The sequence below is a fragment of the Diadema antillarum genome, unplaced genomic scaffold (genome assembly GCF_040938485.1).
Source record: "Diadema antillarum isolate AM-2024a unplaced genomic scaffold, OU_Dant_1.0 seq00000386_RagTag, whole genome shotgun sequence".
In the NCBI taxonomy this organism is placed as follows: domain Eukaryota; kingdom Metazoa; phylum Echinodermata; class Echinoidea; order Diadematoida; family Diadematidae; genus Diadema; species Diadema antillarum.
The window spans coordinates 3,675,264-3,688,441 of NW_027271384.1; the positions used below are offsets into that span (position 1 = coordinate 3,675,264).

At 45.2% G+C, this 13,178-nt stretch overlaps 1 protein-coding gene across 1 annotated transcript; it reads right to left on the reverse strand.

Moving 5' to 3' along the window:
- Positions 1 to 422: 422 nt before the first annotated feature.
- Positions 423 to 12,243, reverse strand: LOC139731857 (zonadhesin-like). The gene is made up of 22 exons (XM_071642733.1): positions 11,909 to 12,243; positions 11,398 to 11,586; positions 10,714 to 10,916; positions 10,370 to 10,544; positions 9,515 to 9,837; positions 8,973 to 9,128; positions 8,599 to 8,746; positions 8,088 to 8,276; positions 7,404 to 7,606; positions 7,060 to 7,234; positions 6,205 to 6,527; positions 5,663 to 5,818; positions 5,289 to 5,436; positions 4,778 to 4,966; positions 4,094 to 4,296; positions 3,750 to 3,924; positions 2,895 to 3,217; positions 2,353 to 2,508; positions 1,979 to 2,126; positions 1,468 to 1,656; positions 784 to 986; positions 423 to 614 (listed from the first exon to the last, which is right to left on the reverse strand). Exons 1-22 carry the CDS (start codon positions 12,072 to 12,074, stop codon positions 423 to 425), a joined length of 4,332 nt encoding a protein of 1,443 aa, XP_071498834.1. The 5' UTR covers positions 12,075 to 12,243.
- Positions 12,244 to 13,178: the final 935 nt, after the last annotated feature.

Below are 13,178 nucleotides of genomic sequence, written 5' to 3' on the forward strand. Positions count from 1 at the left end.
CCGCCTACACTACAGATGTATGCCATCTGCCACAAGTAAGCTTAAGGGTTTTTTTCACCTCTCGCATTTATTGCAGACTTCCTTCTATTTTGGTTTCCTCTTTCAAAACAGTACGGTGTTCATCACATACAAATTAACATGCTCTTTTACCATGCATGACTTGACTGGATCTGTACTCTAACAGCATAAAAAGAGAACACAAGTACATTTCTACAAAAGAGAGATCACTGGCACTCACAAATGGAGTCCATACACACCTACCAAACACTATCAAAATCTCTTGCAATATTGTGCTTCTTCTAAATATGAGGTACGTTTCCCGTCTACCTTCAGTTTTTCTTCTCGGACAAGATGAGCGGTCGACCAAAGGCTTGAAATACACCGCTCAGTAAGGCTCATCGCCGCCCCGCGTTCTCTATCTACTACTCAAATGACTTACCTCTGGTGCACTCTCCATTGCTGTAGGTGAAGCCGTCACGACAGTAGCAGTCTCTCACACCACCCTTGATCCTACACTCCTGGTTCTCTACGCACGCGTATGCCACACATTCCAAAGTGCCTCCAGAACAGCTGCACATTTCGGAGCAGTCATCGTTCACGTACACATCTCCTGCCTGTTTGTGCCAAAAACCAATCATTTAGATTTGCTTCAGACCATGGTCTTCGTTTCAAGCCATTTGCATCTCCATTTGCTTTCAATCCACACGACAATAATCACAGTCTTCAACGTTTTATCAAACTTAAGCTCAAACTTTACCATCAAAGGAGGAAAGCCACACTCACCGAGATGTAGCTTCCGTCTGGAAGAGTGCAACCACAATCCTCCGGCTGCACGCATGTTCCACCGTCGTCCAGCAGTCCTTCAGGGCAGCTGCAGATTTCACGGCAGGGAAGTCCGCAGTTCAGGTCGGCATCTGGATCGGCACAGCTGGGCTGGCAGGCGCTACCGCAAGATTCGTACACTGTTCCAGTCGGACACTCAAACCCTGAATAAAGACAGTTTTTAGGCAAGGATATACCTTGAACAGCATTTACAACATACAAGAACATACAACAAATGAAATACCCATTCATCACCACGAAAGCTGTACATTACTTACACCGGATACGATCGGCATCACCCAAAACACAAAGCGCTCACACGAGGCCCATCAAGTCAGTACTGTCGTGGACATCCACAGCTGTACAGATTTACATTTTTCACACAAAATGCACTACCGTCATTCAGCATCCGCACTCTTCTTTCATGACTCCACAATATTTCACTTATTTCTTCCAAACTCACCGGTCGACTTTCGATGTCTTTCAAAGCCTGCTCACGGCACAGATGGTCATGTCAGACACTCTTGACACGCACTTTGTGATATCTGATCACATGGCTTCATATTTTGCACGTCTAGATTCTGATGATCAGCCAAAACAGCTTTCCACTATACAACAAAAGTGTCATGACACAAAAATACTTACCGCACTGGAATACAGATGCCCTCCAGTCCCCAACCAAGATTCCATTTGTTTCTCCTCGACACTTCTGAACGTATTCCTGCAGGGCTCCGCATATGACGTCGTTGTCAGGGTCAGTGAAACACAGGTCGAAGACGCAGGCATCATAGTAATCACTCACGTCCACAAAGTCTGCGCAGCCTCCAAGGGGACCTGAAAGCAAGAAACAGCTGCAAATATAAGCTCTTGGATACTACACAAACAACAAACAAAGATAAACACACACAAAAAAGAAAACAGACTGAGAAATCCCACTGGACTTTTCTGATCGAGGCGATCAGAAATCATCAGACAAATCCTCAGATAGGATGTCCCATACTCTAGATGCTTACCACGCTCATTTTCTAACTTGTACTCTTTCAACGCTTCAATAGATTGCTTTAACTTTTTATATATCATATCGACTCCTTAACTCCCACACTATACGAGTACTGTACTGCGCCGCAGTAAAATTCAATCATCTCCATCTGCTCACCGTCTGGATTGATGAAGATGTAGCAGATGTCCTCCACTCGTTGCCGCACGTCGGGGTCATCACAGCCATCAACCGGCGGGAGAACAGTGGTATCGCACTCCTCTTCATTCAGAACCCAGTCATTACCAAAGACATTCTGGAACCGTGTCTGCAAACAGAACCACATTCGTTAACACAATAAATGTAGTCCCTTTTCATCATTTTCTTGGTACTAAGTTTTGGGTACGGATGGACGATCAGGTCACTGATACATCCATAACACTGATTACGTCAAAGTCCAGTCACATGCGGAACATGTCTCTTTCCTACAATCGGATACCCTGATAGACAGGGTATTGAGAAAGGGAGTAAAAAGAGAGCAGAGTTCTACTTACGACACTTCCATCCTGGAGGCGGAAATCGTTGGATCTGTCGTCATCGAAGGTTCCGCACAGACCACAAGTAGCATTCCAGTACTGGTATGGCACCTCTATGGTTGCAGTGTTGGCTCCGTCGAAACGTACAGACAGACCAAAGGATGTTTGGATGGTCTGTAATAACGATCAGATATCAGGTCCTCTTTACCCTTCCCTTCATATCATGCCTCTATGCTCAATTCTAAAACAATTACGTATCAAGCGAAAATCTTACATCTTGGCATCATACCTGCAACAAATTTCACTTGATATTTCATTCTTGTGTCTCCTTCAAATATCTGACAATGAAATTACTTGGACACTAACATAGATGTTAATACTAGTTACTCTTTTTTTTATTGTATAAATACTAGTGTGCACCTAATCGATCCATCCTCGTAACAGGATACACTTCGGACATTTTAAATGCCCATACCTCAAAATCTACACCAATTGATGTGTTGACCCACAATCTGGGAGGCTTTCAAGACTAACGAGTAAAGTAGCTTTCATTCCCTTACCGCGTAAGACTGGTCCGAGCGAATAGTGACGCCGTTGATGAAGCTCAAGGGTGTCGTCCTCCTTGCACCGTTGACTAGAACCACTCTATTCCGCTCGATCGAATAGCTAGTGCCATTCACCTCCAGTACCACCTTGCGCAGGTACGACACTCGGTCCGATGGGTTGTTCTTGACGTTGTCTCCCCACAAGTGGAAATCCACAAGGTCCGTGCGATCGCTGCACGGCCTCACCAGCGTGTACTCACAGTCGCCCTGGAAATCATGACGACCACCGTCGAACATAGTGTAGTGCGGATCTCCCCACACGGTGCAGATTCCAGGCGCTGTTCAGAAAAGCAGTTGGAAGGTAATTAAAGCACTCTGAATAGTGGCAGCCAGAAGTCCTCACTTCTTCTCGCAACAAAATATACAATTAGCCGCCTACACTACAGATGTATGCCATCTGCCACAAGTAAGCTTAAGGGTTTTTTTCACCTCTCGCATTTATTGCAGACTTCCTTCTATTTTGGTTTCCTCTTTCAAAACAGTACGGTGTTCATCACATACAAATTAACATGCTCTTTTACCATGCATGACTTGACTGGATCTGTACTCTAACAGCATAAAAAGAGAACACAAGTACATTTCTACAAAAGAGAGATCACTGGCACTCACAAATGGAGTCCATACACACCTACCAAACACTATCAAAATCTCTTGCAATATTGTGCTTCTTCTAAATATGAGGTACGTTTCCCGTCTACCTTCAGTTTTTCTTCTCGGACAAGATGAGCGGTCGACCAAAGGCTTGAAATACACCGCTCAGTAAGGCTCATCGCCGCCCCGCGTTCTCTATCTACTACTCAAATGACTTACCTCTGGTGCACTCTCCATTGCTGTAGGTGAAGCCGTCACGACAGTAGCAGTCTCTCACACCACCCTTGATCCTACACTCCTGGTTCTCTACGCACGCGTATGCCACACATTCCAAAGTGCCTCCAGAACAGCTGCACATTTCGGAGCAGTCATCGTTCACGTACACATCTCCTGCCTGTTTGTGCCAAAAACCAATCATTTAGATTTGCTTCAGACCATGGTCTTCGTTTCAAGCCATTTGCATCTCCATTTGCTTTCAATCCACACGACAATAATCACAGTCTTCAACGTTTTATCAAACTTAAGCTCAAACTTTACCATCAAAGGAGGAAAGCCACACTCACCGAGATGTAGCTTCCGTCTGGAAGAGTGCAACCACAATCCTCCGGCTGCACGCATGTTCCACCGTCGTCCAGCAGTCCTTCAGGGCAGCTGCAGATTTCACGGCAGGGAAGTCCGCAGTTCAGGTCGGCATCTGGATCGGCACAGCTGGGCTGGCAGGCGCTACCGCAAGATTCGTACACTGTTCCAGTCGGACACTCAAACCCTGAATAAAGACAGTTTTTAGGCAAGGATATACCTTGAACAGCATTTACAACGTACAAGAACATACAACAAATGAAATACCCATTCATCACCACGAAAGCTGTACATTACTTACACCGGATACGATCGGCATCACCCAAAACACAAAGCGCTCACACGAGGCCCATCAAGTCAGTACTGTCGTGGACATCCACAGCTGTACAGATTTACATTTTTCACACAAAATGCACTACCGTCATTCAGCATCCGCACTCTTCTTTCATGACTCCACAATATTTCACTTATTTCTTCCAAACTCACCGGTCGACTTTCGATGTCTTTCAAAGCCTGCTCACGGCACAGATGGTCATGTCAGACACTCTTGACACGCACTTTGTGATATCTGATCACATGGCTTCATATTTTGCACGTCTAGATTCTGATGATCAGCCAAAACAGCTTTCCACTATACAACAAAAGTGTCATGACACAAAAATACTTACCGCACTGGAATACAGATGCCCTCCAGTCCCCAACCAAGATTCCATTTGTTTCTCCTCGACACTTCTGAACGTATTCCTGCAGGGCTCCGCATATGACGTCGTTGTCAGGGTCAGTGAAACACAGGTCGAAGACGCAGGCATCATAGTAATCACTCACGTCCACAAAGTCTGCGCAGCCTCCAAGGGGACCTGAAAGCAAGAAACAGCTGCAAATATAAGCTCTTGGATACTACACAAACAACAAACAAAGATAAACACACACAAAAAAGAAAACAGACTGAGAAATCCCACTGGACTTTTCTGATCGAGGCGATCAGAAATCATCAGACAAATCCTCAGATAGGATGTCCCATACTCTAGATGCTTACCACGCTCATTTTCTAACTTGTACTCTTTCAACGCTTCAATAGATTGCTTTAACTTTTTATATATCATATCGACTCCTTAACTCCCACACTATACGAGTACTGTACTGCGCCGCAGTAAAATTCAATCATCTCCATCTGCTCACCGTCTGGATTGATGAAGATGTAGCAGATGTCCTCCACTCGTTGCCGCACGTCGGGGTCATCACAGCCATCAACCGGCGGGAGAACAGTGGTATCGCACTCCTCTTCATTCAGAACCCAGTCATTACCAAAGACATTCTGGAACCGTGTCTGCAAACAGAACCACATTCGTTAACACAATAAATGTAGTCCCTTTTCATCATTTTCTTGGTACTAAGTTTTGGGTACGGATGGACGATCAGGTCACTGATACATCCATAACACTGATTACGTCAAAGTCCAGTCACATGCGGAACATGTCTCTTTCCTACAATCGGATACCCTGATAGACAGGGTATTGAGAAAGGGAGTAAAAAGAGAGCAGAGTTCTACTTACGACACTTCCATCCTGGAGGCGGAAATCGTTGGATCTGTCGTCATCGAAGGTTCCGCACAGACCACAAGTAGCATTCCAGTACTGGTATGGCACCTCTATGGTTGCAGTGTTGGCTCCGTCGAAACGTACAGACAGACCAAAGGATGTTTGGATGGTCTGTAATAACGATCAGATATCAGGTCCTCTTTACCCTTCCCTTCATATCATGCCTCTATGCTCAATTCTAAAACAATTACGTATCAAGCGAAAATCTTACATCTTGGCATCATACCTGCAACAAATTTCACTTGATATTTCATTCTTGTGTCTCCTTCAAATATCTGACAATGAAATTACTTGGACACTAACATAGATGTTAATACTAGTTACTCTTTTTTTTATTGTATAAATACTAGTGTGCACCTAATCGATCCATCCTCGTAACAGGATACACTTCGGACATTTTAAATGCCCATACCTCAAAATCTACACCAATTGATGTGTTGACCCACAATCTGGGAGGCTTTCAAGACTAACGAGTAAAGTAGCTTTCATTCCCTTACCGCGTAAGACTGGTCCGAGCGAATAGTGACGCCGTTGATGAAGCTCAAGGGTGTCGTCCTCCTTGCACCGTTGACTAGAACCACTCTATTCCGCTCGATCGAATAGCTAGTGCCATTCACCTCCAGTACCACCTTGCGCAGGTACGACACTCGGTCCGATGGGTTGTTCTTGACGTTGTCTCCCCACAAGTGGAAATCCACAAGGTCCGTGCGATCGCTGCACGGCCTCACCAGCGTGTACTCACAGTCGCCCTGGAAGTCATGACGACCACCGTCGAACATAGTGTAGTGCGGATCTCCCCACACGGTGCAGATTCCAGGCGCTGTTCAGAAAAGCAGTTGGAAGGTAATTAAAGCACTCTGAATAGTGGCAGCCAGAAGTCCTCACTTCTTCTCGCAACAAAATATACAATTAGCCGCCTACACTACAGATGTATGCCATCTGCCACAAGTAAGCTTAAGGGTTTTTTTCACCTCTCGCATTTATTGCAGACTTCCTTCTATTTTGGTTTCCTCTTTCAAAACAGTACGGTGTTCATCACATACAAATTAACATGCTCTTTTACCATGCATGACTTGACTGGATCTGTACTCTAACAGCATAAAAAGAGAACACAAGTACATTTCTACAAAAGAGAGATCACTGGCACTCACAAATGGAGTCCATACACACCTACCAAACACTATCAAAATCTCTTGCAATATTGTGCTTCTTCTAAATATGAGGTACGTTTCCCGTCTACCTTCAGTTTTTCTTCTCGGACAAGATGAGCGGTCGACCAAAGGCTTGAAATACACCGCTCAGTAAGGCTCATCGCCGCCCCGCGTTCTCTATCTACTACTCAAATGACTTACCTCTGGTGCACTCTCCATTGCTGTAGGTGAAGCCGTCACGACAGTAGCAGTCTCTCACACCACCCTTGATCCTACACTCCTGGTTCTCCACGCACGCGTATGCCACACATTCCAAAGTGCCTCCAGAACAGCTGCACATCTCGGAGCAGTCATCGTTCACGTACACATCTCCTGCCTGTTTGTGCCAAAAACCAATCATTTAGATTTGCTTTAGACCATGGTCTTCGTTTCAAGCCATTTGCATCTCCATTTGCTTTCAATCCACACGACAATAATCACAGTCTTCAACGTTTTATCAAACTTAAGCTCAAACTTTACCATCAAAGGAGGAAAGCCACACTCACCGAGATGTAGCTTCCGTCTGGAAGAGTGCAACCACAATCCTCCGGCTGCACGCATGTTCCACCGTCGTCCAGCAGTCCTTCAGGGCAGCTGCAGATTTCACGGCAGGGAAGTCCGCAGTTCAGGTCGGCATCTGGATCGGCACAGCTGGGCTGGCAGGCGCTACCGCAAGATTCGTACACTGTTCCAGTCGGACACTCAAACCCTGAATAAAGACAGTTTTTAGGCAAGGATATACCTTGAACAGCATTTACAACATACAAGAACATACAACAAATGAAATACCCATTCATCACCACGAAAGGTGTACATTACTTACACCAGATACGATCGGCATCACCCAAAACACAAAGCGCTCACACGAGGCACATCAAGTCAGTACTGTCGTGGACATCCACAGCTGTACAGATTTACATTTTTCACACAAAATGCACTACCGTCATTCAGCATCCGCACTCTTCTTTCATGACTCCACAATATTTCACTTATTTCTTCCAAACTCACCGGTCGACTTTCGATGTCTTTCAAAGCCTGCTCACGGCACAGATGGTCATGTCAGACACTCTTGACACGCACTTTGTGATATCTGATCACATGGCCTCATATTTTGCACGTCTAGATTCTGATGATCAGCCAAAACAGCTTTCCACTATACAACAAAAGTGTCATGACACAAAAATACTTACCGCACTGGAATACAGATGCCCTCCAGTCCCCAACCAAGATTCCATTTGTTTCTCCTCGACACTTCTGAACGTATTCCTGCAGGGCTCCGCATATGACGTCGTTGTCAGGGTCAGTGAAACACAGGTCGAAGACGCAGGCATCATAGTAATCACTCACGTCCACAAAGTCGGAGCAGCCTCCAAGGGGACCTGAAAGCAAGAAACAGCTGCAAATATAAGCTCTTGGATACTACACAAACAACAAACAAAGATAAACACACACAAAAAAGAAAACAGACTGAGAAATCCCACTGGACTTTTCTGATCGAGGCGATCAGAAATCATCAGACAAATCCTCAGATAGGATGTCCCATACTCTAGATGCTTACCACGCTCATTTTCTAACTTGTACTCTTTCAACGCTTCAATAGATTGCTTTAACTTTTTATATATCATATCGACTCCTTAACTCCCACACTATACGAGTACTGTACTGCGCCGCAGTAAAATTCAATCATCTCCATCTGCTCACCGTCTGGATTGATGAAGATGTAGCAGATGTCCTCCACTCGTTGCCGCACGTCGGGGTCATCACAGCCATCAACCGGCGGGAGAACAGTGGTATCGCACTCCTCTTCATTCAGAACCCAGTCATTACCAAAGACATTCTGGAACCGTGTCTGCAAACAGAACCACATTCGTTAACACAATAAATGTAGTCCCTTTTCATCATTTTCTTGGTACTAAGTTTTGGGTACGGATGGACGATCAGGTCACTGATACATCCATAACACTGATTACGTCAAAGTCCAGTCACATGCGGAACATGTCTCTTTCCTACAATCGGATACCCTGATAGACAGGGTATTGAGAAAGGGAGTAAAAAGAGAGCAGAGTTCTACTTACGACACTTCCATCCTGGAGGCGGAAATCGTTGGATCTGTCGTCATCGAAGGTTCCGCACAGACCACAAGTAGCATTCCAGTACTGGTATGGCACCTCTATGGTTGCAGTGTTGGCTCCGTCGAAACGTACAGACAGACCAAAGGATGTTTGGATGGTCTGTAATAACGATCAGATATCAGGTCCTCTTTACCCTTCCCTTCATATCATGCCTCTATGCTCAATTCTAAAACAATTACGTATCAAGCGAAAATCTTACATCTTGGCATCATACCTGCAACAAATTTCACTTGATATTTCATTCTTGTGTCTCCTTCAAATATCTGACAATGAAATTACTTGGACACTAACATAGATGTTAATACTAGTTACTCTTTTTTTTATTGTATAAATACTAGTGTGCACCTAATCGATCCATCCTCGTAACAGGATACACTTCGGACATTTTAAATGCCCATACCTCAAAATCTACACCAATTGATGTGTTGACCCACAATCTGGGAGGCTTTCAAGACTAACGAGTAAAGTAGCTTTCATTCCCTTACCGCGTAAGACTGGTCCGAGCGAATAGTGACGCCGTTGATGAAGCTCAAGGGTGTCGTCCTCCTTGCACCGTTGACTAGAACCACTCTATTCCGCTCGATCGAATAGCTAGTGCCATTCACCTCCAGTACCACCTTGCGCAGGTACGACACTCGGTCCGATGGGTTGTTCTTGACGTTGTCTCCCCACAAGTGGAAATCCACAAGGTCCGTGCGATCGCTGCACGGCCTCACCAGCGTGTACTCACAGTCGCCCTGGAAGTCATGACGACCACCGTCGAACATAGTGTAGTGCGGATCTCCCCACACGGTGCAGATTCCAGGCGCTGTTCAGAAAAGCAGTTGGAAGGTAATTAAAGCACTCTGAATAGTGGCAGCCAGAAGTCCTCACTTCTTCTCGCAACAAAATATACAATTAGCCGCCTACACTACAGATGTATGCCATCTGCCACAAGTAAGCTTAAGGGTTTTTTTCACCTCTCGCATTTATTGCAGACTTCCTTCTATTTTGGTTTCCTCTTTCAAAACAGTACGGTGTTCATCACATACAAATTAACATGCTCTTTTACCATGCATGACTTGACTGGATCTGTACTCTAACAGCATAAAAAGAGAACACAAGTACATTTCTACAAAAGAGAGATCACTGGCACTCACAAATGGAGTCCATACACACCTACCAAACACTATCAAAATCTCTTGCAATATTGTGCTTCTTCTAAATATGAGGTACGTTTCCCGTCTACCTTCAGTTTTTCTTCTCGGACAAGATGAGCGGTCGACCAAAGGCTTGAAATACACCGCTCAGTAAGGCTCATCGCCGCCCCGCGTTCTCTATCTACTACTCAAATGACTTACCTCTGGTGCACTCTCCATTGCTGTAGGTGAAGCCGTCACGACAGTAGCAGTCTCTCACACCACCCTTGATCCTACACTCCTGGTTCTCCACGCACGCGTATGCCACACATTCCAAAGTGCCTCCAGAACAGCTGCACATCTCGGAGCAGTCATCGTTCACGTACACATCTCCTGCCTGTTTGTGCCAAAAACCAATCATTTAGATTTGCTTTAGACCATGGTCTTCGTTTCAAGCCATTTGCATCTCCATTTGCTTTCAATCCACACGACAATAATCATAGTCTTCAACGTTTTATCAAACTTAAGCTCAAACTTTACCATCAAAGGAGGAAAGCCACACTCACCGAGATGTAGCTTCCGTCTGGAAGAGTGCAACCACAATCCTCCGGCTGCACGCATGTTCCACCGTCGTCCAGCAGTCCTTCAGGGCAGCTGCAGATTTCACGGCAGGGAAGTCCGCAGTTCAGGTCGGCATCTGGATCGGCACAGCTGGGCTGGCAGGCGCTACCGCAAGATTCGTACACTGTTCCAGTCGGACACTCAAACCCTGAATAAAGACAGTTTTTAGGCAAGGATATACCTTGAACAGCATTTACAACATACAAGAACATACAACAAATGAAATACCCATTCATCACCACGAAAGGTGTACATTACTTACACCAGATACGATCGGCATCACCCAAAACACAAAGCGCTCACACGAGGCACATCAAGTCAGTACTGTCGTGGACATCCACAGCTGTACAGATTTACATTTTTCACACAAAATGCACTACCGTCATTCAGCATCCGCACTCTTCTTTCATGACTCCACAATATTTCACTTATTTCTTCCAAACTCACCGGTCGACTTTCGATGTCTTTCAAAGCCTGCTCACGGCACAGATGGTCATGTCAGACACTCTTGACACGCACTTTGTGATATCTGATCACATGGCCTCATATTTTGCACGTCTAGATTCTGATGATCAGCCAAAACAGCTTTCCACTATACAACAAAAGTGTCATGACACAAAAATACTTACCGCACTGGAATACAGATGCCCTCCAGTCCCCAACCAAGATTCCATTTGTTTCTCCTCGACACTTCTGAACGTATTCCTGCAGGGCTCCGCATATGACGTCGTTGTCAGGGTCAGTGAAACACAGGTCGAAGACGCAGGCATCATAGTAATCACTCACGTCCACAAAGTCGGAGCAGCCTCCAAGGGGACCTGAAAGCAAGAAACAGCTGCAAATATAAGCTCTTGGATACTACACAAACAACAAACAAAGATAAACACACACAAAAAAGAAAACAGACTGAGAAATCCCACTGGACTTTTCTGATCGAGGCGATCAGAAATCATCAGACAAATCCTCAGATAGGATGTCCCATACTCTAGATGCTTACCACGCTCATTTTCTAACTTGTACTCTTTCAACGCTTCAATAGATTGCTTTAACTTTTTATATATCATATCGACTCCTTAACTCCCACACTATACGAGTACTGTACTGCGCCGCAGTAAAATTCAATCATCTCCATCTGCTCACCGTCTGGATTGATGAAGATGTAGCAGATGTCCTCCACTCGTTGCCGCACGTCGGGGTCATCACAGCCATCAACCGGCGGGAGAACAGTGGTATCGCACTCCTCTTCATTCAGAACCCAGTCATTACCAAAGACATTCTGGAACCGTGTCTGCAAACAGAACCACATTCGTTAACACAATAAATGTAGTCCCTTTTCATCATTTTCTTGGTACTAAGTTTTGGGTACGGATGGACGATCAGGTCACTGATACATCCATAACACTGATTACGTCAAAGTCCAGTCACATGCGGAACATGTCTCTTTCCTACAATCGGATACCCTGATAGACAGGGTATTGAGAAAGGGAGTAAAAAGAGAGCAGAGTTCTACTTACGACACTTCCATCCTGGAGGCGGAAATCGTTGGATCTGTCGTCATCGAAGGTTCCGCACAGACCACAAGTAGCATTCCAGTACTGGTATGGCACCTCTATGGTTGCAGTGTTGGCTCCGTCGAAACGTACAGACAGACCAAAGGATGTTTGGATGGTCTGTAATAACGATCAGATATCAGGTCCTCTTTACCCTTCCCTTCATATCATGCCTCTATGCTCAATTCTAAAACAATTACGTATCAAGCGAAAATCTTACATCTTGGCATCATACCTGCAACAAATTTCACTTGATATTTCATTCTTGTGTCTCCTTCAAATATCTGACAATGAAATTACTTGGACACTAACATAGATGTTAATACTACTTACTCTTTTTTTTATTGTATAAATACTAGTGTGCACCTAATCGATCCATCCTCGTAACAGGATACACTTCGGACATTTTAAATGCCCATACCTCAAAATCTACACCAATTGATGTGTTGACCCACAATCTGGGAGGCTTTCAAGACTAACGAGTAAAGTAGCTTTCATTCCCTTACCGCGTAAGACTGGTCCGAGCGAATAGTGACGCCGTTGATGAAGCTCAAGGGTGTCGTCCTCCTTGCACCGTTGACTAGAACCACTCTATTCCGCTCGATCGAATAGCTAGTGCCATTCACCTCCAGTACCACCTTGCGCAGGTACGACACTCGGTCCGATGGGTTGTTCTTGACGTTGTCTCCCCACAAGTGGAAATCCACAAGGTCCGTGCGATCGCTGCACGGCCTCACCAGCGTGTACTCACAGTCGCCCTGGAAGTCATGACGACCACCGTCGAACATAGTGTAGTGCGGATCTCCCCACACGGTGCAGATTCCAGGCGCTGTTCAGAAAAGCAGTTGGAAGGTAATTAA